This window comes from Acomys minous (assembly GCF_964271855.1).
Source record: "Acomys minous genome assembly, chromosome: 16".
Taxonomy (NCBI): Eukaryota; Metazoa; Chordata; class Mammalia; order Rodentia; family Muridae; genus Acomys; species Acomys minous.
Window position 1 is genome coordinate 68,251,991 of NC_140498.1, and position 27,668 is coordinate 68,279,658.

At 53.1% G+C, this 27,668-nt stretch overlaps 1 protein-coding gene across 3 annotated transcripts in view; it reads left to right on the forward strand.

The window, feature by feature from the left end:
* CARD11 (caspase recruitment domain family member 11) overlaps positions 1–19,778 on the forward strand; it is a 140,884-nt gene extending 121,106 nt beyond the window's left edge. For all 3 annotated transcript variants that reach the window (XM_084763893.1, XM_084763894.1, XM_084763895.1), the window contains 11 exons: positions 1,971–2,103; positions 3,491–3,692; positions 3,887–4,013; positions 5,695–5,935; positions 7,244–7,340; positions 8,247–8,345; positions 10,315–10,453; positions 12,640–12,819; positions 14,390–14,514; positions 18,343–18,458; positions 19,264–19,778. In XM_084763893.1, coding sequence (XP_084620019.1) covers positions 1,971–2,103; positions 3,491–3,692; positions 3,887–4,013; positions 5,695–5,935; positions 7,244–7,340; positions 8,247–8,345; positions 10,315–10,453; positions 12,640–12,819; positions 14,390–14,514; positions 18,343–18,458; positions 19,264–19,468 — 1,664 coding nt within the window. In that variant the 3' untranslated portion in view covers positions 19,469–19,778. The remainder of the gene's footprint in view (positions 1–1,970; positions 2,104–3,490; positions 3,693–3,886; positions 4,014–5,694; positions 5,936–7,243; positions 7,341–8,246; positions 8,346–10,314; positions 10,454–12,639; positions 12,820–14,389; positions 14,515–18,342; positions 18,459–19,263) is intronic.
* Positions 19,779–27,668: the final 7,890 nt, after the last annotated feature.

Here is a 27,668-nt window from a genome sequence, read left to right on the forward strand (position 1 = left end):
GAGCACCTGCCTAGAATCCCCCAGTGAGGGGCTGAGGTGTGGCTCAGTGGTAGAGCCCCTGCCTAGAATCCTCCAGTGAGGGGCTGGGGTGTGGCTCAGTGGTAGAGCACCTGCCTAGAATGCCCCAGTGAGGGGCTAGGGTGTGGCTCAGTGGTAGAGCACCTGCCTAGAATCCCCCAGTGAGGGGCTGGGGTGTGGCTCAGTGGTAGAGCCCCTGCCTAGAATCCCCCAGTGAGGGACTGGGGTGTAGGTCATCCTCAGCTACTTAGAGAAATGGTGGCCAGCCTTGGTTACATAAAATTGGAGGTAGAGGTGGATGGTCCTCAAATAGTCCACGTTGGAGACACTGAAATTCTCTTAGCCATACGTAGGCTGTATATATGGAGAACCAGAATTGAAGGCCTGTACTCCAGCGACATAGAGCATGTGTGTGGCCCAAATGACCTGCCCCTCCCAGCCAGGGCTCCCACCTCAGTCCCAGTCCCAACATCCCTTCTGGCAGAGGCCATGGTGTTAGCCCCATGAACCCAATGTGTATGTCTGACTGGATCTCAGACAGAGAGGAGAGCCTGGAGATGGGCCCATGCCTCAGGTGTCCCCGACTCCTCCCCCCCCCCCGCCCCCTGCCTGACTCCTCCCCCCCTGCCCCCCTGCCTGACTCCTTCCCCCCCCACCCCCCTGCCTGACTCCTCCCCCCACCCCGGCCCCCTGCCTGCTTGCAGGTTAGGCTCCTGTGCCTCAGAATCCTCAAGACATGCCCTGCTAGCGTGTGTGTGTGCGCGCACACACGCGCACACACGCTCGCACACACACACACACACTCCAGTCCTCCCCAATCCCATCTGTCCCCCTAACTAGCAGAGGCCACCAGCAGATAAAATGTAAAGATTAGTGTGATCCTCCACAACTGGGGGCCATCGTAAGCTATCAAGTGTTAAAGAGAGGTTAGCACCTAATAGAGGCTGGCTAATGAAAAGGAGCGAGAGAATTTTAGAATAGGGGAAGCTGGGAAGTGAATCCTGGGCAGGCGTCCAAAGGATCTCGTGGGTGTCGGGGAGGAAAAACTCCTTGTGCAGGACTAGCCTTTGTTATCAGCCCCAAGCAGGACCAGGTGTGTGCCTCACTCTCTATTCTGGTGAGTATCACCCCTGGGAACTTATAGTCCAGTTGAGGTGGGAAAAGAAGATAAGGACCCCAGGCCCCCCCCCCAAACCCAGAGTCTGAGAGTCAGCAGGGAGGGTGATGAGACGGCTGGAGGCAGGTGCGGAAGTGAGAAGCCCAGAGCCCACTTCCAAAACAGACAGAACTGGGGACTGGAGCAATGGTTGCACGGCTATGGGTTCCTGCTCCATGACTGTGAAGCTGAGGATGCTGGGAGCTGGGCTCCCAGCATCCTCACAGCAATGGATGTCCCCGCAAACATCTCTAAGCCTAACTCTGAGGGGCACAGAAACAAGACCGCTGGGCCTGGCTAGCCTCCTGCCTATCTGAGAAGGCATGGGCCCCAGGTTTGGGGAGAGACCCTGTTGCAAAGGGGGGGGGGGGTAGGTGGAGTAAGTGGAAAGTGATAGAAAATACCAGGCGCCCTCTTCCAGCCTCCTAACTTCCTACACACAGGTATCTGGTGAGGTTCCGTAAAAAGAGAGGCAGGAGGATGTCTAATTTGGACTTTACCATCTGCCCTGGTGGCAGGAAACAGACAGAGTGTAGTAAGAGCCACAGGGTTCCAATCCCAGATCCCTGCATGTGTAATCCCAGCACTTGAGAGATGGAGGCAGGAGGATGGCAAGTTTGAAGATAGCCTGGGCTACATACTACAACCATGTGCTCTGCCTCTGGAGACTGATGCCAAATTCCAGTCTACGGGGCTATGCTGCTATTTAGCTCCATGCTGGACAAGGGCAGGTGGTCCTAGGTGGTGCTCCCCTAGTGCTCCTGAGTCCTGACAAGGATTCCTTGCTCCTCCACAGATGACAACCACGAACGTTACTCCTTCGGACCCCCCTCCATCCACTCTTCCTCCTCCTCACACCAGTCAGAGGGACTGGATGCCTACGACCTGGAGCAGGTCAACCTCATGTTCCGGAAGTTCTCTTTAGAAAGGTATGGGGACAAGGCTAGGGAGATGGCGCTTGCCACACAAGCATGAAGGCCCGAGTTCAACTCCCCAGACCCTGCATGAAAAGCTGGGTGTGGTGACATGTGCATGCTATCAGCAAGCAGAGGGACTCTACCAAAAAAAACCAAGGGGAGGGCTGCAGAGATGGCTCAGTGGTGAAGTGTGCCGCCTGCTCTTCCAAAGGTCCTCAGTTCAATTCCCGGCAACCACATGGTGGTTCACAACCATCTGTAATGTGATCTGATGCCCTCTTCTGGCCTGCAGGTGTACATGCAGGTAGAACACTGTGTACATAATAAAATCTTTTAAAAAAAAAAAGGGGGGGGGGACGGAATTGAGGAACAACACCTGAGCTTGACCTCTGACCTAGACATGCATAGACAGAGAGAGAGAGAGAGAGAGACAGACAGACAGACAGAGACAGACAGAGACAGATGGAGGGAGGGAGGGAGGGAGGGAGGGAGGGAGGGAGGGAAGGAAGGACAGAGAGAGAAGGAGAGAGAGAGACCAAAGGGCAAGGGATGGGACAACATCACCAGGGGTGGGAGTGGCCAAATGGGGGCTCAAGGATGGAACCCAAGACCATCTTCCCCCCACTTCCCTATAGAGGGGACCATCTGTGTGCTCTAAGACTAAGTCCAGGGTCTCACTTCTCAAATCAGTCCCTCAGACTAGGGGTGTGGCTCCGTCGGGACGGTGCCCACCTAGCACACAGGAACCCCTGGGTGGGTTCCATCCCCAGCAGCACATATGTTAGACCAGGCAGTGCACACCTGCAATCCCAGCACTTGGCAAGTGGAGGCGGGGGATCAGAAGTTCAAGGTTAACCTCTGATACCTAGTGAGTTGGCAGCTAGCCTGTGCTACGTGAGACCTATCTCAAAGCCAGGGAATGGGGTGCTTGGCGAGGGTAGAGGGGACCACTCCACCTGTTCCTTGACTGTCCAGGATAAGGAACCTAGACACTGCCGGGCGGTGGTGGCGGTGCGCATATTTAATCTCAGCACTCAGAAGGCAGAGGCAGGAAGATCTCTGTGAGTTCGAGGCCAGCCTGGTCTACAGCGTGAGTTCTAGGGCAGCCAGGGCTACACAGAGAAACATGACTCAAAAAAAAAGTGGGGGGGGGTGGAGGGAGGAGACAGAAGAGAGGAGAGGGAAGGGAAACCTAGGCACACAGAGGAAGGGGCAGGTAGTCAGCCATTCACACTACCCGAGGCCAGGAAGGTGGCTGCCCTTTAGAACCCGGAGGCTCCCAAGCTTCAAAGACACCGGCAATCCTGCCACCAGACTCCTTCCCAGCCTGCTAGTATGTTCTAGAAAGGTCCATCCCTTCCCTTTTGAACCCAACTGCCTATTTTATTTCCCAACTCAGACCCTTCCGGCCGTCGGTCACATCTGGGGGCCATGTGCGGGGCACTGGCCCCTTGGTGCAACATACAACTCTGAATGGCGACGGACTCATCACACAGCTCACACTGCTGGGCGGCAACGCGCACGGGAGCTTCATTCACTCTGTCAAGCCAGGCTCGCTGGCTGAGAGGGCCGGGCTGCGTGAGGGCCACCAACTACTGCTGGTGAGAGATAGAGGGGGGAAGCTGTGGGGTGGCCCCTGGCCCGTCTCTTCTAGGCACACATATGTGCGCATGCGTGCACCCCCAGAGTCACGTGCAGCCCCATTGCAGGAGATGCCCTTGTGTCTGACGAAGGCTGCTCCCGTGGGAAGCTGCCTTAGCCCCGCCACGCTGCCCATCTTGTTTTCACCCTGTAGCTAGAAGGCTGCATCCGAGGCGAAAGGCAGAGCGTTCCACTGGATGCCTGCACGAAGGAAGAGGCCCGTTGGACCATCCAGAGGTGCAGCGGCCCAGTCACCCTGCACTACAAGGTCAACCAAGAAGGTAAGGCCTGGGCTGGACCTGGTCCACACGAAGGTGAGATACAGGACTCATTCCTGGAGCCACCCCCTTGCTCACCTGTGCCCCCCCCCCCCGTGAGGAATGAGCCAAGAGGAAATCAGGATGGCGACGCTCTGCGCCACCCTGAACCAAGTCCACAAATCTCCGGGGCAAACATAGAGGACACAGCTCCAGCAGCCTGGCTGGCTCCTCTCCCTGCCGCGGGTGACATCTGTCCCCTGCGTCAGGCTTCCCAGCCTATCAACAGGCAGAGACTCTGGGCCAAGCCCATGAGGGCCCCTGACAGGCAGGCAACCCTGCTTTCCCGCTTCCCCGTCTGGCCCAGCCGCCCCCTCCCCCAGCATCCCTGCTGCCTGGGTGATAACTTGGATTCTCATTCTCACCTCTGGGTTTTCCTGCGTGATTGCCTCTGCAGCTGGGTCTTATTTTTAACCACAGTAATCATGAATATTTGAGCAGAGCATAAATAGCCAGCTAGCTCTTCCCAGCCGCCCTCCTGCCCCTTCCCCAGCAGCACCCTGGTGAAGAAGATGGCACTTAGAACACTAGTCACCTTCACTCACGGCACATGCTCTTACAAGCTCCTGAGGGTGGGCTTCCCAGGCCAGCACAAAAAATCAATCAATCTCAAGGGTACACCTTCACTGGCTGGCCACAGGGCTGCAAAGTGAGCTGCGCCCCCTAGAGGTGAATGGTAGTATAACCCTCCAAATTAAATTTCTGGGTAAAGCTCAGGCCCCAAAGTAGAGCCCAGACTCAGGGACACTGGGTGGTGTTAGAAATTCTGAGCCAGTGCTGGGCAAAGCTAGGACACCCATGAAGGACTCATGAACGACCCACTAGGTTCCCCCTTGTTACAGCTCCCACTTTGACCCACAACCCTCTGTCAATGGTGCTACACTGGGGATAAAAATTATAGGTATATTACCATAGGCGTTCACTGACAGCTTGCAGGCCTGAATGCTTCCGAAGTTATTTGCAATTTTTTACTCAAAAGACCGGAACATTTGGCCTTGATAACATGTGTCTTATTAACCTAGAAACGCATTTGGCTGTAGCTACTAAAGTTTCCACACAGATTCACTGTGACCTGGTAACTCAACTTCTGTTTTTATATCCAAGAAAGACGAGGACATCTGTCTACCAAAAAATAGCATATCTGAGTAACACACAGCAGCGTGGAGTACTATACAGCAATGAAAAAGGAACGTGTGCCACAGTGCTGTGTCTCACAAACGTAATGTTGAGCAGTATCAGCCAGAAGCAAAGGAGCTCATGGTACTTGCTTTTTCGTTTGTGCAGCGTGAGGTACAGATAGCTAGGACAATAGCAATCAGGATAAAGTTAACCATTAGCAAAGGGCTCAGTGTAGGAGCTATCCACATGTATGCATTTGTGGGAATGCGTTGAGCCGAGGGACGCATATAGCCTACAGCATGTTAATTACCAGTTAGTAAGCTCCTTGTACTGGCAGAGATGGCTTGGAGACCACAATACAGATGCTAGCACAGATTTCGGCTCCAAGCTTCCTAGAAACAAAAACAAAAAAAACAAAAAAGGGAAACCCATAGATGGCACGGCTGCCCACTCACAAGGAGGGAGACAGGCACCCAGGTGAGGCGTCTCCAGGGTTGCCACGGTGTTTGGGTTATTTCCCCCTCAGGGTACCGGAAGCTGCTGAAGGAGATGGAGGACGGTGTGATCACGTCAGGGGACTCGTTCTATATCCGCCTGAACCTGAACATCTCCAGCCAGCTGGATGCCTGCTCCATGTCCCTGAAGTGTGACGATGTGGTGCACGTCCTGGACACCATGTACCAGGACAGGCACGAGTGGCTATGTGCACGAGTCGACCCCTTCACAGACCAAGACCTGGACATGGGCACCATCCCCAGCTACAGCCGGTAAGCTGGGATGGGGGAGGGGCTCCCAGGCCACCCCAGGATGGCAGCTCCCTCAGCCTGGGGAACTGGAAGTTACTGGAACCCCCTTCTGTGGAAGGCTTCAATGCCCTTGCAATAATGGGACTGTGTCCTCACAAAGACTCCTAGCACTCTCTGTCCCGTGACCACCAGCCCTCTACCAGGAGCCACACTGCAGCCCCTCACTGGGAAATTCTAGGCAGGTGCTCTACCACTGAGCCACACCCCAGCCCCTCACTGGGGGATTCTAGGCAGGGGCTCTACCACTGAGCCACACCCCAGCCCCTCACTGGGGGATTCTAGGCAGGGGCTCTACCACTGAGCCACACCCCAGCCCTCACTAGGGAATTCTAGGCAGGGGCTCTACCACTGAGCCACACCCCAGCCCCTCACTGGGGGATTCTAGGCAGGGGCTCTACCACTGAGCCACACCCCAGCCCTCACTAGGGAATTCTAGGCAGGGGCTCTACCACTGAGCCACACCCCAGCCCTCACTAGGGAATTCTAGGCAGGGGCTCTACCACTGAGCCACACCCCAGCCCCTCACTGGGGGATTCTAGGCAGGGGCTCTACCACTGACCCACACCCCAGCCCCTCACTGGGGGACTCTAGGCAGGTGCTCTACCACTGAGCCACACCCCAGCCCATCACTGGGGGATTCTAGGCAGGGGCTCTACCACTGAGCCACCTTCCCAGCCCACTTTTCTTTCTTTCTTTCTTTCTTTCTTTCTTCCTTTCTTTCTTTCTTTCGTTTTTTTTTTTCAATAGTCTGACTGAGTCATCAGCCTGAAGTTAAACTTACAATCCCCTTACCCTTAACCATTCCCCTCCCAAGGCAGCTGCAATGACAGTCCTGCCTGGCCTTTTCTTTCTATCTTAGGTTTAGGGTCAAGGGGGAAGAGTATGGAACCCAGAGCCCTGGGACATCTTAGGTAATCATTGTGTCTCTGAGCCATGCCCCAGTCTTTAGTCTTTTCTTTTTAATCATCCTAGACTGAACCCCAGCAGGTGCCAGGACTATAGGGGCACCTGTTCTTCCACGCAACGACACCTGCTCTTCTGGGCCCTCACTGCTGCTCGGACAGTCACAGGCAGTGGGTCTCAGCCAGTCAGAAAGACTGGTCGGTGAAGTAACCCGGGGGCAAGGTCCCGACCCCACAGCTGGGTCTGCAGGAGGCTGGATCCCGAGCCCTAACGGGAGCCCTGTGTTGTGCAGGGATTCCTCAGACCCAAGTTCCATCCACCTTGCCTAGTTCTAGCCCTGAGGCTGCACCTCTGTCCCCTCCGCAGAGCTCAACAGCTTCTCCTAGTAAAGCTCCAGCGACTGGTTCACAGAGGCAGCCGAGAGGAGGCGGACAGCGCTCACCACACCCTGCGCAGCCTCAGGGTAGGTACACACACACACACACACACACACACACACACACACACACACACACCCCACAAAGATGGAGACAGATGCAGAGACCCGTAGCCAAATAGGCCGAGCTCAAGGAGTTCTGTGGAAAAATGGGTGGAAGGATAGAGGGAGCCAGTGGGGTCAAGGTCCTACAGAGGCAACTAACCTGAGCCCATGGGGGCTCCCAGAGGCTGAACCACCAACCAAAGAGCATGCGTGGGCTGGACCTAGACCTCCATACACATATGTAACAGATGCGCTAGCTTGACCTTCATATGGGTCAGCTAACAACAACAAGAGTACAGGCTGTGTCCAGATCTGTGGCCTGCCTCTGGACCCCTTTCCCCCTAGCTGGGCTGCCATGTCAGTCAGGCCTCAGTGGGAGGGGGGATGCTCTTAGTCCTGCTGTGACTTGAGGTGGCAGGGTGGGTTGGGTAGCCCTTTGGGGGAAATGAAGAAAAGGGGGGCATGAGGGTAAGACTGGGAGGAGAGGAGGGAGTGAGCTGGGGCCGGGCTGTAAATGAAAAAGTGATGGAGGGGAAGGGGGCGCTGCCCTCCAGCTGCCCACTTCCCCCTGCATATAAGAAGCAGGAACAGGGCCACGCCAGTCGGGGGCGCGGGGAGGGAGGAGACTTGGTTCCTTGGGAAGGGAGAGCCCCCGAGAGCCCTCCGCAGCTGACACTTCAGAGACTCACAAACTCAACTTACCCTTCTCTCTCTTCTGGTCTAAAGCAGCTGTAGTCCCCCTCCGGGGCTGCCCAGCTGCAGGTCTGTGACATTGCACCTGACCCTCGGGCCAGAGGGGACTTGGGGTCAGATGTCCATCTCTCCACAACAGTCTCACACTCAGGAGCCCTTTGCTCAGCCCCGGGCTGATTGACAAACTCGTTTCAGAACACCCTGCAGCCCGAAGCAGAGACGCTTTCAACCAGCGACCCCCGGGTCAGCCCCCGCCTCTCCAGAGCGAGTTTCTTCTTTGGTCAGCTCCTGCAGGTAAGGCTGGTCACTGTCACCGGAAGCCCGCTGACTTTTAACGCCGGGATCCGCCCTCTGCCTACCAAGAAGAGATGCCAGTGTGGAGATAACGAGGCTTTGTATTTCTGAGCCTCCTCGTGGCTTCTCACAGTGCCTGGCTTCTCCCATCCCATTTTATCCTCACAGTGACAGGGTCGGTAGACAGACTCCGTGCCTGCTGGAAGCCAGTCTCACTTTCATAAAAGATTTGAGGAAACTTCAGGTCAAAAGAGCTTCAACAACTCAGCCACTAAAATATAAAAGAAAAAAAAAATCAGATGTGCTGGATAGGGGAGAGAAAATAAGCCCTCCTGATATTTAGGCCAGTTTGTTTCCTCTGGTGGAGCATGCTGCTCACCTGAGCATCCCGGCGGTCAAGGAGATAAGAGAAAGCAGCAGGTTCCTTGGATCTTACCTGTGTGTGGAACAGTTCAGCTCTTCAGAACTGGGAAGGAGTTTTCCCCCTTGCACTTAATTTCAAAAGAAAAAAAAATATTTCGGGTGGGGCTAATACAAGGACCATTGGCAAGCCTGTTGAGTGACTTTATATAGATACAGATTCAGTCTCTATACCCATTTCTTTTTAAGATTTATTTATTTACTTTGTGTATGAGTGGTCCGTCTGCATGTACACCTGCAGGCCAGAAGAGGGCATCAGATCACGTTATGGACGGTTGTGAGCCACCACATGCTCGCTGGGGATTGAACTCAGGTCTTCCGGAAGAACAGACAGGTGCTCTTAACCACTGAGCCATCTCTCCAGCCCCATCCATTTCTTGGATTGATAGCTGAGAAAAGCAAAGAGTGTGAGCATGCAGCACGTATGCACATTAATTAAACTCTAATGCAGCACATGTAGTGTGAAATAGCTAGTACCTTGACCCCAAAACCCAGGTAGATACAAACATGTGACAGAGACAAGCACATTGGAGGGGACCTTGCAGAGCATGAGGCCTCCTGAAGGCAGGGCCCTCCGTCTGCTATGACACTGTTAGGCCATTTGTCAAGGTCAAGCCATCAGAGTTTCATCAAAGAGTCAAGTTTAAGCTAGGAGCATGGAGCAACTGTTTAAATGCTTGCTTACCCCGCACAGAGCCCTGGCTTCCTTCCCCAGCACCACATAAGCCTGGTGTGATGGCGCATGCGTGTAGCCCCAGTACTCAGGAAGTAGAGGCAGGGGGATCCGATTCAAGGTCCTCCTGGGCCTCTTAGTGAGCTGGAGGCCATCCTGAGCTACATGAGTCCCTGTCTCAAATATATATGTGTGTGTGTGTGTGTGTGTGTGTGTGTGTGTGTGTGTGTGTGTGTGTGTGAAGCTGATGCACACAAGGACTGGGAAGGCTGCGAGCTCTTCCCGCAGAAGAAAGTGGGGCGAGGCTCGAAGGCCTCCAGGGAGCCTCGTGGGAACCTGGACACTGTCCAGGCCAGAGAATTATCTATGAATTGTGTGAGGGAGCCATGCTTCTAGAACTCAGAGTCCCATGCGAACAATGTGGGGCAGTTGGAGGGTTCCAACAGCATGTATGGGCACCAGGGGCTGCCAACCAGAGTCCTCACCAGCTAGAACAGTTAGCTGCACGTCGTCGTGTCTTCGTCGGACAGTAGCTAGTGTGCTTCAGAGACTCGTGCAGGGACTGGTTCTTTACAGCAGAGGTGATCTGCCTTGGACCCTTAAGAATAGAGTTGAGGTTTGCAAAAAGGCCTGGCTGGTTCTGTCGGCCAGTGTAGCTCAAGACTTGAAGACAAAAGAATTCTGCCCTGCCCTACTACTCTACTCTCATGCCCCGCCCCCTTGCTCCACTCTTATGCCCCGCCCCCTTGCTCCACTCTCATGCCCCGCCTCCTTGCTCCACTCTCATGCCCCGCCCCCTTGCTCCACTCTCATGCCCCGCCCCCTTGCTCCACTCTCATGCCCCGCCCTCCTACCCCACCTTCCTTCTCCCCACAGTTTGTCAGCCGGTCAGAAAACAAGTACAAACGAATGAACAGCAATGAGCGTGTGAGAATCATCTCTGGGAGCCCCCTGGGGAGCCTCTCCCGGTCCTCGCTGGATGCCACCAAACTCCTTACGACAGAGAAACATGAAGGTGGGTGAGGACCCCCCCTCCAGCCCCTCCCCTCCCCCTAGCCCAGCAGCAGCATGTTTAGGCTGGCCTCTTGGTTTTACACACACACACATACACACACACACACACACACACACACACACACACGCCTACGGAGCCGCATCTGCCCCTGTGACTGGCTTAGCAGGATGAACAGACGAGGGAGGGGTCTGGAGAGATGGCCCCGGCAATAGTAAAGTGCTTGCCCCAGAACTGTTACAGATTGTAAGATTTGCACTTACAATCCCAGCACGCAGGAAGATGCCTCCTGTAGTTCGCTGGCCAGTCATTCTGGCCACTGGTAAGCTTCTTATTGAGTGAGAGACCCTGTCTCAAAAAATAAGATGTAGAGTGATTGAGAAAGACACCCAGTGAGACACCCAATAGTGACCTCTGGCCTGTGTACTCAAGTACACACGGCGGGGGGGGGGGGGGAGATATGGAGGGAGGGAGAGAGCGCAGGAAGTGGAGGGAGGAAGGGAGAGAGAGCAGGAAGTGGACAAGAATACTATATATCTAAGCCCAGGATTTAGTCAGCTAAGCCAGGAGAATTGCCATGAGTTGAAGGCCAGCTTGGGCTACGTAGTGAGACCCTATCAAACAAACAAAATAAAACAAAAGGCCAAAAGGATGCCCACGAAGAGCCACCCAACCCCACCGCCATCTTGCCATCTTGTCATCTTCTTATCCCTCACCGAGCTCTGGCCTGACACCTCTCATGTCCCATTAAGCCCAGATGCTCACCCTGACTAGAGCCATTTGCCAAGACATTTCTTTATTGGCTTCTCTCCCCCACTGAGCCCCTTTTACTATTTACCTGGATGGCTAAAAGCCACCCCATGCCATGTCTTCCAGATGACGGTAAGCCTTCCCTGCCTCCTCCAGCCAAGCTGGGCGCTCTTGGGGACAGAGAGGCAGACCCTGAGTCAGGCGATTAGGGCAGCCTCTTCAGCCCCAAACTGGGCAGGCCAGGGGCAAAGGAAAAAGGACCTGGCCTTACCAGATCCCCACGCCCTGGGCTTTGGGAGAATAGAGGTCTCTGCCTTCCGTGACAGACCCCAAAGCCTTGCCCTAGGGCCCTGCCATCTTGGCCTCTGGTCATCTCTGCCGCCCTCCACCCTCCTGCATCACTCAGCTGTCTGCCTGAACCATCACACCACAGGATTTTTCTTGAGGAGTTCCTTCTCTGTTCACACCAGACAGGGAGGGCAACAGCAACCAAAGAAACAAGTGCTGCCAAATCTACCATGGTGAGCCAGTGAGTTTATTGGGGCTGGTGACAGCCGCATGGGTGACTCCCTGCACAACTTGCAGGCAGCTCTACTAAAGAGTTTATCTCTCTAACAACTGTTTGCTGTGCCTGCCTCTAACTCCTGAGTGCTGGGTTAAAGGCGTGCACACACTCTTGCCACATGAGTGCAGTACACATTCTGACCAGAAGAGGGCGATGAGCCCTCGGGAGCTGGAGTTACAGGTATCTGGGAGTCACCTGAGGTGGGTGCTGGGATCTGAACTCTGTTCCTCTGCAAGAGCAGCAAGTGCTCTTAACTGCTGAGCCACCTCTTAACAACCCCCCCCCACCCCCGCCGCTTGTTTTGAGACAAGCTCTCTCATTGGCCTGCCCTGATCCTGATGAGGCTAGACTGACTGACCAGCAAGTCCCCACCTGTCTCTGCCTCCCTGGCACTGGGATTGTAAGTGCGCACACCACGCAGGACGCTTACGTGGGTTCCAGAGATGAGCGCAGGTCTTCGCAAACTTTCACAGCAAATACTGTGTCCATCCACTGAGCTAGCCCCAGCTCCTCGGTTCGGCAGGCTTCCGACCCTCTGGGTCATTAGTTCCTGGTGAGCCACTGCATACCTGGCTTTACTCCTCATACTTCAGAACCCACAGAGGCTCCAGTGTGTCTCCCCTACAGCCCCCTCAGGCGTTTCTGGGTGCCCAGAGTAGCTCAAAAATATCCCTCCTGAGTGCTGGGATTAAAGCCATGTGCCACCACTCTTGCCACGAGTGCAGTACACAAACTGACCAGAAGAGGGCGATGAGCCCTCGGGAGCTGGAGATAGAAGTATCTGGGAATCACCTCAGGTGCAAGGGCCCCATGCCCTGAGTGTGCCCTGGAGCAGGACAGACTCTGACAGCCTGCTTCTTCTGTTCTCCATCAGAACTGGACCCTGAGAATGAGCTCAGCCGGAACCTCACCCTGATCCCCTACAGCCTTGTACGCGCCTTCCACTGCGAGCGCCGCCGGCCTGTGCTCTTCACGCCCACCATGCTGGCCAAGACCCTGGTGCAGAAGCTGCTCAACTCGGGGGGCGCCATGGAGTTCACCATCTGCAAGTCGGGTAAGCACGGCCAGATGGCAGAGGGACACAAGCCTCCAGAGCCCATCACAAGAGTGACTCGACACCCACATCCTCCCCCGCCTCTCTTCCATTGCTCCTCCTCCTCCTCCATCTGTGTGTGCCAGGAAGCCTGCCTGCCCCCTCCCCATTCCTCCTCAGTGTTCTCACAAAAGGCAGCCATCACTGTACCCACTAAGTCGGCAATGATCTGTAACCGACGTCATCCGTTCCTGCTAGATCATGGCTCCTTGAGTACAGCGGTGTGTTGCATCCTAATGCTTGGCCATGAGCAAGATCCTGTGGGTGGTGGGTAGAGAGATGGCTGGGCAGGTCAGTAGATAAAAGGGTGGGCGGGTGGATGGGTTGGTAAATGGGTGGGTGCGTGGACAGATGGACGGATGGATGGATGGATGGATGGGTGGGTGGGTGGGTGGATGAAAGATGGAAATGGGTAGTAGGCAGATGGCTAGAGTGTGCCAGAGAGATGGGTAAATGGGTAGGTGTATGGATGGACGGACGGACGGACGGATGGACGGATGGATGAAAGATGGAAATGGGTAGTAGGCAGATGGCTAGAGTGTGCCAGAGAGATGGGTAAATGGGTAGATGGTAGATGACTGAAAAGTAGACGGTAGATGGATGGAAGGTGGGTGAATGGTGAGTAGGTTAGTGGGTGGTAGACACTTGGGAGATGGATGAATGAATGAATGAATGAATGAATGGCTATAAACGGATGGTGAGTGGTTGGGTGGCATATGGACGGATGGGTACATTGATGGATGGATGGATGGATGGAGAATAACTGGATAATGGATGGGTGGGTTGGTGAATAGTTGACAGACGGGCAGTGTAGGCGAGATAAACATGTTTTTGTGTTGATCCCAAGCGTGGGATGGGGAACAGACTAGTGAGAGAGCAGGATGTTTATCCTCTTAGAAGTCAAACCACTTCATGGGGAAGCTCGGCACGGGGTGGGGTGCCCGGCAGGGCCAAGGTGGCCGTCTGGATGGGAAGTTCATGGTGACGATGAAGTCCACCCCAGGTTTCCAAGGTGGCAACAGACAAGGTGGCGGAAAAGCTGAGTTCTCTACTCTCTCATGGGTGAAGAACACAGTGTGGCATACAGTCAGTCAGATGGCCAGTCAGGTGGCCAGTCCATCTGCTTTTGGGTGGATTGATGATAGATGTGTGGCTGGGTTGATGATGGGTGGATGGATGGATGACGGATGGATGATGAATAGACAAATGAGTGGATAGGTATGTAGGGTTGGCTCCATGGATGAGTTCCTTTATTGGACCATACACAGTGTTGATCCACGACACTGGAGCTACTTTGTCCAGTGACACTCACAGCTGAAGAGCCAGAGCACAAGTGTCCACTAAGCCTCTGCTGCATAGTCTGGCACAAAGAGCATAAGCCACGGCATTGATCCCACCCGAGGTTCCATGTAACCATAATGAGAGTGCACCAGATGGATAGATATCAAACTCCGTGGCACCCAAGAGGGGACAGGTATGACCCACCACAAATGGCGCTTGCCACTCTCGGCACTAACTCCCCTCTCTGCAGATATTGTCACAAGAGACGAGTTCCTCCGAAAGCAGAGGACGGAGACCATCATCTACTCCCGGGAAAAGAACCCCAACACCTTCGAATGCATCGTCCCTGCCAACATTGAGGCTGTGGCGGCCAAGGTGAGGGACATTGGGTACCAGCCAGACCAAGACCCCATCCAACCATCTCCGTGAAGCTCTGGGTCATGGGCAGCGGTGGCCACAGCCATGTCCATCTTCTCTCTCTATTCAGGCCCAGACCACTTCTCTTCCTCCACTCTTTGTCCCCAGATCTCTGATGTAGGCTTGTATGTTGGGACCCATGTCAGCTAAGTGTGTGTGTGTGTGTGTGTGTGTGTGAGAGAGAGAGAGAGAGAGAGAGAGAGAGAGAGAGAGAGAGAGAGAAAGAGAGAGAGAGAGAGAGAACCAGGGTGAGACAAGAGCACATCTTAATTTGCTTTCGGTTGCTGCGATAAAGACCATGAAACAAAAGCAACTTGGGTGCTGGAGAGGTGGCTCAGAGGTTAAGAGCACTGATTGCAGCCGGGCGTGGTGGCGCACCCCTTTAATCCCAGCACTCGGGAGGCAGAGGCAGGCGGATCGCTGTGAGTTCGAGGCCAGCCTGGTCTACAAAGTGAGTCCAGGACAGCCAAGGCTACACAGAGGAACCCTGTCTCAAAAAACAAAAAACAAACAAAACAAACAAAACAAAACAAAACAAAACAAAAAAAGCAACTTGGGGATGGAGGCCACGGGTAAATTTCATCTTACAGCTCTCAGGTCACACTCCATCACTGGAGGAAGTCAGAGCAGGAACTCCAGGCAGGAAGGAGCCTAGCGACAGGAAGTGAAGCAGAAGCCGTGGAGGAAAACTGCTTACTGCCTTGAGCTTCTTGGGCTTGCTGGACCTGCTTTCGTATACAGCCCAGGACCGCCTGCCTAGGGGATGGCAACCGCCCACAGTGGGCTGGGCTCTTCCACATCAACTGCTAATCAAGAGAGGTGCCCACGATTTGCCTGCAAGCAATATGGTGAAGGCAACTCCTCGGATTAGTGCGTGCCAAGTTGACTAAATACATAAATAGCTCGGGGTGGGTGTCAGGCGTCACATCCACTCAAGCACGAGAAAGGGAAGCAATAGAAGGACTCACAGGCAGCCACTCAAGAGCGTCACAGTGTGAGGGTCAGAGTCCTCCGAGTGGCCCTAATGGGACAAGGTGATAAAGCATGGAGCTCTTTCTTGCTCTGAGACTTGAGGGCTGTGGCAGGGCATGGGACAGCACTTGGCTTACAGCACATCCGGATGGCCTCGGGTACACCTTCCCCCACGCATCACTGACGCACACAGATGAAGGCAGGGCCAACCTTTTTGGCTAGCCTGCATACGTTTGTTAGATTGTCTCCTTTTTAAGTGTGTGAGTCAGAAACCAGCACGTATGTGTGTGGGCTCATGTGTGAGGAAGTGCATGTGTATGTATGTACATATGTGTGTCGAGATCAGAGGACAGCCGCGAAGGTGACGGTGGAGTTGGTTGATTGCAACTATGTAAGAATGAGGGGCTGAATTTAATAAAAAAAAAAAAACCCAGGCATGGTGGCAAATACTGTAAACTCAACACTGGGAATGGAGCAGGAGGGGGGGGGCTGGGGGGCGGTGGAGGGTGTGCTGGCTAATTTTATGTCAACTTGACACAAGCTAGAGTTTTATCTGAGAGGAGGGACCCTCAGTTGAGGAAATGCCTCCATTAGATCCAGCTGTGAGGCATTTTCTTAACTAGTGATTGATGGAGAAGGGCCAAGCCCATGGTGGGCGGTGCCATCCCCAGGGCAGGTGGTTCTGGGTTCTATAAGAAAGCAGGCTGAGCAAGCCATGAGGAGCAGGCCAGTAAGCAGCACTCCTCCCCTCTGTGGCCTGTGTCAGGTTCCTGCCCTGCTTGAGTTCCTGTCCTGACTTCCTTTCATGATAAACAGATGTGGAAACCCTTTCCTCCCCAAGTTGCTTCGGTCATGACGTTTCATCACAGCAGTAGTCACCCTAACTAAGACAGGAAGGTTCCTGAGGCTCACTGACCAGCACTTAAACAAATCAAAGAGCCCCCCCAGGCCAAGAGAACAACCCTGTCTCAAAAGAAACCAGGAGGCCTGCCCCTGTGCTTAGCACTACAGCTGAGTTCTCTTGCCTTCCATCACCTTAGCCAAATATATAGGTAATTAGAAGCCACAGTGGGCTACCTGAGACCTTATTTTAAAAAGAAAGAAAGAAAGAAAGAAAGAAAGAAAGAAAGAAAGAAAGAAAGAAGAAAGAAAAAAGAAAGAAAGAAAGAAACAGGTGCTCACCACGTAGCCCAGGCTAGCCTTGAACTTGACACAAGCTAGAGTTTTATCTGAGAGGAGGGACCCTCAGTTGAGGAAATGCCTCCATTAGATCCAGCTGTGAGGCATTTTCTTAATTAGGGAGGTCGGGTCACGGTGAGGAGAAAGTGAATGGATCTAGTCACGGACAGACAAGATGGCGGGACAAGGGGGACAAGGTGGTGCCCCTCCAGCCTGGGTTAACAGGAGGCAGGGAACAAAGAGTGAGGGGAAGAAAGCCCCCAACCCCAGGGGTGTGCTGTGTCTACCTGCAGCCTGGGTGCCAGGTCCTCAGTGTGTGCAGACAAAAAATTCAAAGAATGGCAATTCATCCTCATGTTCTCTCTCCTCCTCCCCTCCCTCCTCCCCTCCCTCCTCCCCCTTCCTTCCCCTCCCTCCTCCCCTTCCCCTCTCCTCTTCTCTCTTCTTCCTCTCCCTCTTTTTCTAGTTTTTCAAAAGGGTCACACTATGTAGGTCAGACTGGCCTGAAAACTAACTGAAGTCTCCTCCCTCCTGAGCAACAGGATTACAATCATGTACTGCCACACTTGATTTTTTGGGGGAGGGGGGGCTGGGTTTTTTAAAAAAAGACATTTGGTTTGTGTGTGTGTGTGTGTGTGTGTGTGTGTGTACATGACTGCAGTGCCCACAGAGGTCAGAAGGGGGCATCACATTCCCTGGAGCTAGACTTCCAAGTGGTTGTAAGCTGTCACATGGGTGATGAGACCTGAACCCAGGTCCCATGCAAGAGCAGCAAGTGCCCTCTCCAGCCTTTGTTTGCTTAATTTTTAAGATGTGCTCTCACTATGTACCCCAGGCTGGCCTGGACTGACTATGTTGCCCAGGCTGCCCTCCAATTGCTACCTTCCTGCCTCTGCCTCCCGAGTGCTAGGATCACAGGTGATCCTGTGAGCCTGCTTTTTTTTTTTTTTTTAACATTCTGTTTTCTTTCTCTTCTTTCTTTTTAATTTTGACACTAAGTCTTTCTAGGTAGTCCGGGCTTTCCAACTCATGAGGCCCCTTCCTCAGCCTCCACATGCTGGTATTACAGACACACACCCACACACCCAGCTCTGTGTTTGTTTCTTGTTTGGTTTGGCTTGACCTTTTAGACAGGGTCTCATCAGGTAGCCCAGGCCGACCTGAAATTAATTCTCCATCTTCCCAGTACAGCCTCCCCCAGGGCTGGGATGGCAGTTGTTCATTTTTTTTCTCTTTGATGTAAAGTTTGATTTTTTTTTTTTAAGCGATGCCTCCAGCCAAGTGGGAATCGTCCTTTTCTGCACATAGCGAGCTCCTACTTAAGCAGGTGGCCCCGAGGACCCTTCAGCCGGCTGCCCTTCCTGGCATTTTCTGTTCTGCTCGCCTTATTACCAGGAACCCCCTAGAAGGCGGGGAGGCGAGTGTCCATTGCAAGCCCCTCTCAGGCAGGGCCTAGTCAGCCCGTGTCACTGTGCTCAGCAGGGTTGAACAGTATTCACAGGTGTGGGGCTCCAACCTCACCAAGGCCAACTTTCAAGGTTCCCTAATACAGCCTGGCAGCCAGGCTTGGCCCGGTGCCCACAAGGGCGGGGAATGTGGGTGCCACTGCTGACAGCGTCTGCTCTACTTTTGCAGAATAAACACTGCCTGCTGGAGGCCGGGATCAGCTGCGTTCGCGACCTGATCAAGTGCAAGGTGTACCCCATCGTGCTGCTCATCCGGGTGAGCGAGAAGAACATCAAACGGTTCAGGTAAGGACGCCCCGTAACCATGACACCCCGTAACACCCCCCCACACACACACCACCTTCTGCTCAGCCCTTCCAAACATCCTGGATGCCGAGACCTTCGATACTGACCCTGAGCTCAGCAGGGCAGATGCTGGCGCCCATTTGTAAGATGCAATGGGATGACTGTGGCTGTTGGGAGAGGACCTTTCAAGTTCCTGTCACTGAGAAAACGAACTTCAGAGGGGGGTGGGGGAGTGGCCAGATGTGGCGGCACAGGCCTAACATCCCAGCCAGTCAGGAGGATTGAGAGTTCAAGGTCAACCTGGTAGAATGGTATTCAACCTTGAAAAGGGGGCATCTTCTAACACCTGCCGCAGTATGGGTGACTCTCAAGGATAGGATGCTGTGAAGTCAGCCAGGAGGGCAGACACCATCTGGTTCCACTTACACAAAATCCCCTACAGGATCAGACTCCCAGAGACAGAAACCAGAATGGTAGGAGCCCGGATCTAAGGAGGTGGGAGGATGGAGTTTGTGTTTAATGGGGACAGAGTTTCCATTTGGGACGATGACCTGATTCTGCAATGAAACAGGTGCTCACCACGTAGCCCAGGCTAGCCTTGAACTCACATGTTAGCCCAAGCTGGTCTCAAACTCAATAGTGTTAAGTATGCTCACTGCTATATTCCCAGCACCCAGGAGGTGGGGGCAGCAGGGATGGGACATGTGTGGTCCAGTGGCCCAGGCAGGGAACTGTGCAACCCAGGCTTCTGTCTCACACTGTGGGCATCAAGACCCACAGCCTCCCCCTGCCCACCCCACCACAGGAAGCTGCTACCACGGCCAGAGACGGAGGAGGAATTCCTACGTGTGTGCAGGCTCAAGGAGAAGGAGCTGGAAGCGCTGCCCTGCCTCTACGCCACCGTGGAGGCTGAGATGTGGGGCAGCGTGGAGGAGCTATTGCGTGTCCTCAAAGACAAGATCGTGGAGGAACAGCGGAAGACCATCTGGGTGGACGAGGACCAGCTGTGAGCACGTCGGAGTCTGAGCCCATGGACAGAGACACGGGGTTCCTGAGGCCCTGGCAAATAAGGTCCCCAGAAGCCACCTGCAGGTGTGAACAGAGCCTGCGGCCCGAGGTCAGCAAACCCTCCGAGACCAGAGCATCAGTAGAGTGTAAATGCACGGGACAGGGACAGGTGACTACCTGCAAGGTGCAAGCCTCCAACCTCCAGAATGGCTGCGGGGCCCTAGAGGAAGCACAAAGCATGCATCCCGGCCAGGCTGGGTCCGGGGAGACCGGACTCCTCGCCTGCCATTCTTTTTCTTGCATTAAATTTTCTCCAGTTCTTTGTTTTTGATCAAATCCTTTGCAGGGGTTCTAATCCCACCCCTAACCACAAGCTGGGGTTCCTGCCGGCAAACTCAGTGGGAATGGGCTGAGGTTTCCCACAGGCACACATGCTCTGAAGGGACTCGGTCTAGTTTCTCAGCTAGGGGTGGGGCCTCGGAAGCCACGCCCACTCCTATAAGTCATCGCTTGCGAGATTGCTTACTGGCTATGAGCTCCTGAGCTTAGTGCCCTGTAGGTGTCCAGAGGGCAGCATTTTACACCTCCCCTCCCCATCCTCAGACTTTTGCAATCTCCCCACACACACTTGGGGGTGAGGGTTGATAGAGATGTTCTGTCTACAGCTGGCCACTCGTGATCACTTAACGGCGCTCCAGCTAGCCGCCCTTCTCTGCAGCAAGCATTGCCCGATGCACTCAGGAGCTTCTCTGACCCGGGTTGAGAGCAACACATTTCCATGGGTTTATTATGGCAAATGGATCTCCATTGGTCTTGTCACATAATCAAGACACCATTTGCCCCATCTTTGTTTAAAAAAAAAAAAAAAAGCAGAATGCCTCGGTTACCGCCATTTTCAAAAGATACCCAAAATGCGGTTCTAGTGAGTTGGGAGTGGATAGCCGGCAACCTGGAGGACGCTGGTTTTCTCCTGCCTGCCTCCCGAGCCATCCCCAATCCGCCAAGGAGCCAGGCACCTTCCCAATCAGCAGTCCTGGCAAGGCCAGCAAACATGGAGCCTTCTTTTTCCAGAACAGCCCCTGGAAACAAGCTAACTGCTCTGGGTCTGCTGAGGTCCAGCTGCAGCCGTTTAAGCCGAGATAAAGCGCCTGGTGAGGAGCCGAGGGGCTGCAGGGCTAACGCTCCCACCTCGATAAAGCCTGAAGTGACGGTAAATTTCCTCCTAGCGGAGGCCGTCGCACTTCCACTTAGAAGCCTCGCCAAGGGGACAGACGTGACCGGAAAGGAGTCTCGGATAAAAGGTCTACTGATTTATCTCTATTTATTTGTTTAAGTTCACAAGCCTCGGGCTGGCTGGGCTGAAAAACCAAATGCACTTGCATAGAGTTTTCGGGGAGAGGCGGGGTACAGAGTGATCTAGGAAAAGAATGAGTGTCTAGGTGTTCCCTCCCTCCAGAGATGGTCGAGGTCCACCATGTAATGGCGGGGGGTGGGGGGGTGGGGGGGCCACAGACCCAGAGTGACAAGGCGGGGAGGGAGTGAAAGGAGGCTCCCTTCAATGCCCCACACTCTCCACATTGACCTCAACACAGCCTTAAGTCTCCAGGCTCCTGGCCCTTGTCCTCCCTCACTTAGGGCCACCACAGGCTTGCCAACCCTCCACACACAGGGCCACCACAGGCTTGCCAACCCTCCACACACAGGGCCACCACAGACTAGCCTGGGCCTCTCTGGAAGGAACACTCACATGTGGGCAGAGCCCAAAGCTGCACAGGAAAGGGGGTGTAGGAAGCAGGAGGACAGAGAACGGGGTGCTCTCTATGTTGTTTGAACATCAAAGTCATGAGTGAGAGGGTAGATGTTAGCACCCCACCCCCACCTCCTCACCCCACCCCACCCCACACACACTAGGCTCCTTTGAAGCCACTAGATGCCTGGTTCAAAACCATATTGAAAGTTTCCACACACAAAAAAAAAAAAGAAAGAAAGAAAGAAAGAAAGAGAGAAAGTTAGTTTCCACGCTAGCTGGGTGACTGGAAGCACCATCCCACACCCCACCCCACCCCCAGTGTGGGAATTTGTTTTTCTGCAACATTGCATTCTGAGCTTCTTTCCCCCCTCCCCCCACAACAGATGATGATGTAATTGGGGGCGGGGCTAGGCTGGACAACTATACTCACCTATAGGTTTATATCTGGAGGAGGAGGAAGGGGAGGAGGAAGAGGAGAAGGAAAGGGAAGAGAGAGGAGGAATCACAAAACACAGTGGAAGGGTATTTGCCAACCCCAAGGACCGCTGGGGTGGCAAACCCATGTACCATCCCTGGCTTGTTTATGTGGGTTCTGGGGATTGAACTCGGGTCCTCACACTTGTCGTACAAGTACCATCTCCCAACCTTACTAATCCCATTCGGGGTAATGAGCCTCTTGGAAATTGGAGCCGTGAAGGCCGAGTCAAATGTCCCCTTAAAAATTACTTATTTATTTTAACACTTTGTGTACATGTGTGTGTGCCATGGCACACATGTGGAGACCAGAGGACAGATCTCTGGAGTCACTTCTCTTCCTTCTGCGGTGTCGCTCTCAGGGATCAAACCCAGGTTGTCATGTCTGATGACCAGCAACTTTACCTTCTGGGTCATCTCACTGAGCCTTTTATCCTCAGCGTGTCGCTGCTGCCTCTGCCTGTGGCTGGGGGCTTTCCATTAGACATGGCTCCATTGTCCCCACTCCAGGGGAGTCTCCTGCTGAATCTCTAGCCCTCATCCCTCAAACCCAATCTAGCTCAGAGCGTGTAGGAAGAAGCATCAAGTGGCCCAATACTGCAAGGCCAGGGTTGCAGGGTCAGCACACCCAAGGTCAGCCCAATCATGCCTCCACCACCCAGAGAGGAAGGCTAATGTCCGATGCTTGGGAACATTCCAAGCAACCTTCGAGAGCCATAGTGTTGCTAGCACCCTGTAGACTCCAGGCTGGCAAAGGCTCACAGGACCCGGGGTCCAGGATCCTTTCTGGTATCTTACAAAAGTGACCCTGACCCTGGGCGTAGCTAAGAGTGAGCTGTTGCTCAGCAACCTAAGTGGTCAGGACTGCCCATCACACAATCAAAACTGGAGCCCCAGGAGTTGGGGGGGGGGGGATGTAGCTCAGTGGGTAGAGTGCTTGCCTAGCCTGAAGTCCTGGCACTCAGGGGGTAGAGGCAGGAGGATCAGAAGTTTAAGGGCACATCCTGGTCTATCTGAGACTGTATCTAGTAAATAAGTAGATAAATAAAAATTCTGAAAGGACCTTGAGGAGCTGGGGGGGTGCAGCTCAGTGGTTAGACCACTTGTTTTTCATACGTGAGTCCCTGGGTTTGATTCCCAGCAGCACACACAAGCAAAAATCTGGAGCCTTGGATACCCAGCTCAGAACTCACCTCTGAAAGTTCATGTCATCCTGACCCTAGAGCAAATGTGCATCGTCCACGGACGGGAGGTGAAGGGTGCTATGGGGTTATCTCTGGTTCTCGCTGAGGATGCCAGATCCCTCAGCTGCACTTGCCCGTCCCTGGAGGGGAGGAGGACACCCAAAGGGAGGGAACACCAGCCCGAATCCCCAGCCCAGCAGAGACAGGGACTGGAGCCAGCACACCCACCCAGCGCTGAACTTTTCAAAACTTGCCTCAGCTGTATTGGGGGCTGAGGTTAATGAGCAGATACCGCTCAGGGGAAGGTGTTTGTGAAATCCACCCCGCCCCAGAGCAGATGGAAAGCAAAACCCGAAACTAGGGAGGAGGTGTACACCTAATGCCCTCAGACCTGGAGATGGGGGCTGAGTTGGGGGCCAGGTGTCCGGGAAGAACCTCAAATGGCTGACTGATCTCGGAAGCCCCGTTTGCTTCCTATGTCTGTCAATCTGGCCTCGGTCCTTCATACTTCATTATCGTCAACAGCCTAGGGGATTTACAGCTGTCTTCACTGGAATTACCGTCCGGGAGGCTTTTTCCAACGGCTCCCTTTTCTTCTGCTTTCTTTTGGCGCAGAGAGAGAGAGAGAGAGAGAGAGAGAGAGAGAGAGAGAGAGAGAGAGAGAGAGAGTCTTCTAGCGCCCTCTAGTGGTGGGAATGGCTTCACCATGCCCTCTGTGTACCTAGGTGTGTGTACATGCTTATTTATTTAGGTCTGTGAGGATGTTAAGTACACATGTTTACATGAGTGTTCCAGCACCTGCATGTGTATGCACGTTTAAGTATATAGATGTGTGTGTGTGCACATATGTGTGTTCTACTGTATATGTGGCTGTGAGTACCCATGAGCACACATGTCCACTCATGTTAAGTGACGGGGGTTGCGGGGGGAGGGGGGGAAGTGGTGGGAGGGGGGGGCTCAGATCTGTGAAAGGCACATACGGGCACAGTCCCGATGTGAATGCCTGGATGTTCTAACTCTCCTCTATTAGGTTCAACACCTCCCTGATGTGCTAGCCAGCTGTGCCCTCGGACAGAGTAGACCCAACCTTCAATGACTGTCCATCCCCCTCAGACCCACTGGTCTGCCTTTCATCCAGAGAGAGGGGGAAGCCAGGAAGTGAGGACACAGGGGAACCTCCACAGAGAGGCAAGACTATCAGGAGTTCCTGAGACTATATAGCAAGACCCTGCCCAAAAAAAAAAAAAACAAATTAGATGATTGATAGATAGATGATTGATAAATACATAGATAAATGATAAATTCAGAAGATACATAAATAGATTAGATCGATAATAGAAGTAATTGATAGATTATAAAATAGATATGATAGGTAAAGAGATATAGATACATAGATGATAGATAAAAGATAGATAGATAGATGATAGATAGATAGATAGACAGACAGACAGGTAGACGTGACATTAACCTACAGAGGACACTCAGCCACCTCCAAGGACTGCTGGAAGAGTGAATGTTGGGTGCTCAATCCTCCTGTCCCTGCACCTGCTGTGTGATGCTTCACCTCATGACCTGCTGTCCGTCCTGACTCATTGTCTCCACCGAGCCTTAGAGATGTGCACTCACTGGAGATGTGCACCCCGTAAGCACAGCCTACAACCTCAGTACCATCACAGGCAGGGTCCAGGGAGCTCCCAATATGCAATGCATGAGGCGGTTTAGTGGGTAAAGACAGTAGTATATATCCTATAGAAGGCATGTGTGTGATAGATACTGTGAAACTGAAATATATTGACTATCTTGATTTTCTGTTATCATCTATCATTAGCAAGAAATGCAGGCTTCCCGTAAGTTCATAAATTATGGTGATGCATACCCCTCTCTCTCTCTTCCCAACTCCCCTCCTTTCTCTTGGGAAGAACAGCTTCTCTGCATGTAATCCAGGCATCCTAGATCTTCCGGCTTCTACCTCCTGAGTGTAAGGGTTACAGGTGTGGGCCACCGCACTTGGCTTACAAAGTTTCCTTTTATAATCCAATTATTGGAATTAACAAAGAAATGAGGTGACAGCTGGGCAGATAGTTCCTTCCATAAAGTACTTGCTGTGCAAGCATGGGACCTGAGCCCCCTACAATCCATCGAAGAAGTCAAATATGGTGGCACACAGCCATTTGTAACTCCAATTCTGGAGACTCTGGCGCCCTCTTCTGGCCTCTGTGGGCACTGCACACAGTATATACCCATACATATAAAAAAATTAAAATAAAAATAAGTAGATTTTTAAGAGATGGTGGATCAACAGATAAAGGCTCTTATCACACTAGTCTGATGATCTGAGTTAGAGCCTCAGATCTCATTTAAAGGGGGAAGGAAAAAACTGATTTCACAAAGTTCTCTGACCTCCTTATGCATGCTGTGTCATGTGTATCCACACACATGGGCACACATACAAAATAAATAAATGTAAAGACCTTAAAAATAGATCTTTCTGGGCTGGAGAGATGGCTCAGTGGTTAAAAGCACTGCCTGCTCTTCCAAAGAACCGGGGTTCAATTTCCAGCCCCACATAAAAAATAGATCTTTCTTTCAAAAAAATCAGCTCCTGGACAGTAGCACCAAAAGTTGGGCTCTGGTCTACACACACACACACACACACACACACACACACACACACACACACACACACACAGGAAGGCACAGATGCTACATACCAAAAGAAGTGGTTATACTTAAAGATGAGTGTGGTGGAGGGTGCTGAAGGAAGCGCTTTGCCCCAGTCAAGTGTCTGGCTCTGAAACCTACATGTGCTGCCCCTGAGATGCACTTGTGTGCTGGCTGCGCCACCTGGAACATAAGACATCTTTTCCTATATACCAAGGAGCCAGATGCACACTAAATATCCTTCAGGTGGAACTGGAAATTCCTAGATTACAAGACCCCAATATCCTCTCCTCTTCTCTTCTCTCTCTCTCTCTCTCTCCCTCCCTCCCTCCCTCCCTCCCCCCTCCTTCTCCCCCCCTCTCTGAAATCCCAGGGGCAACATCCCTCCATCCCATTCTCATGTGCCCTTCATTTCAAAGTAATCACAGATTTACTCAAGCCTGGAACTTGCTCTAACCCCATGTCCGATTAGTTAGCTGTGTAACCTCAGACAAATGTTTCTTTCTACCTGGGCCTGGTCTCTTCATCTGTCAAAACAAAAGGTGATCTGGAATGTGGCTCAATGGTAGAGCACCTGCCTAGAATCCCCCAGTGAGGGGCTGGGGTGTGGCTCAGTGGTAGAGCCCCTGCCTAGAATCCCCCAGTGAGGGGCTGGGGTGTGGCTCAGTGGTAGAGCCCCTGCCTAGAATCCCCAAGTGAGGGGCTGGGGTGTGGCTCAGTGGTAGAGCCCCTGCCTAGAATCCCCCAGTGAGGGGCTGGGGTGTGGCTCAGTGGTAGAGCACCTGCCTAGAATCCCCCAGTGAGGGGCTGGGGTGTGGCTCAGTGGTAGAGCCCCTGCCTGGAATCCTCCAGTGAGGGCCCTAGTGTTTTCTGAAGATGTTTTCAGCACAGTCTGGGATTGTGTGTTCAGTTATTTCTCCATGAGAAGATGCTACATTTAATCCATGGTTGCATCTGACAGATCCCACCAGCAGAAAACATTTTCCATCTGGAGCCTTATGGATTTATCCCTTGCTTATCACCCATGGCCTAGCCCAGTGGTTCTCACCCTTCCTTTAGTACAATGCCTCATGTTGTGGTGACCCTAAGCCATAAAATGATCTTCCTTGCTACTTCACGACTGTAATTTTGCTAGTTATGAATCATAATGGAAATACCTGTGTTTTTCAATGATCTTAGGCAACCCCTGTGGAAGAGTCATCAACCCCCCCCAAAGGGGTCATGACCCACAGGTTGAGAACTGGCCTAACCAGACCAGCTGGCAGGTGGAGGCAGGTGCTACACACACACACACACAGAGCACTCTGGGTAGAGCTAGCCCAGAATGCCCCAGAATCATAGCTGCACTTAGACCCGGTAACCCGTGGACATTTTGTTTATGCCACAGGAAGCAGAGTGGTCATGGCAAGGGTTCATGGACCAACTCTTCTCTTAGAGAAGGCCACCTGTGGAGGGTGGCACACGATGAACCTATAGGGATTTCCATAGATCTACCAGCGGGGACAACAAAATACAAGTCTTAGCATGGCTCCCCATGCAGGCCAGGGTAAGGTCAGGGCGCTTCTACTCTCTTCCCTGCCTCACCTTCTAGGCTTCTTTCTGCCCCATCCTCCAACCAGGACCCCTGATGCCCGAATGTCTGTGGACCTGTCAGACCCTCTCCTCGCCAGGCTCTAGAGAAACCATTGTCTGCCGGGGACGGTGGTCCACGCCTTTAGCCCCAGCACTGGGGAAGTAGAGGCAAGTGGATCTCTGTGAGTTCAAGGCCAGCCTGGTTCAAGGCTAACCAGGGGCTGCCTGGCGAGACCCTGTCCAAAAGAAAAGACAAGAGCTGGAGAGATGGCTCAGAGGTTGAGAGCACTGACCGTTCTCCCAAAGGTCCTGAGTTCAATTCCCAGCAGCCACATAGTGCCCTCTTCTGGCAGAATATTGTATAAGTGAGTAAAATACATTTAAAAAGAAAAGAAGAAACCTTATCTTTCCTTGGCAGTGGAATGGGCCCTGTGAACACTGCATGGTGAGGGCCGCATAGAACGGAAAGTCCCCAGAAAGAACTAAGGCACTGTCATTTTTGCCTCCTTGGGACCAGGGCTTAGAATCCCACTTGACCATCCCTCTGGTCCTTAAGATGTC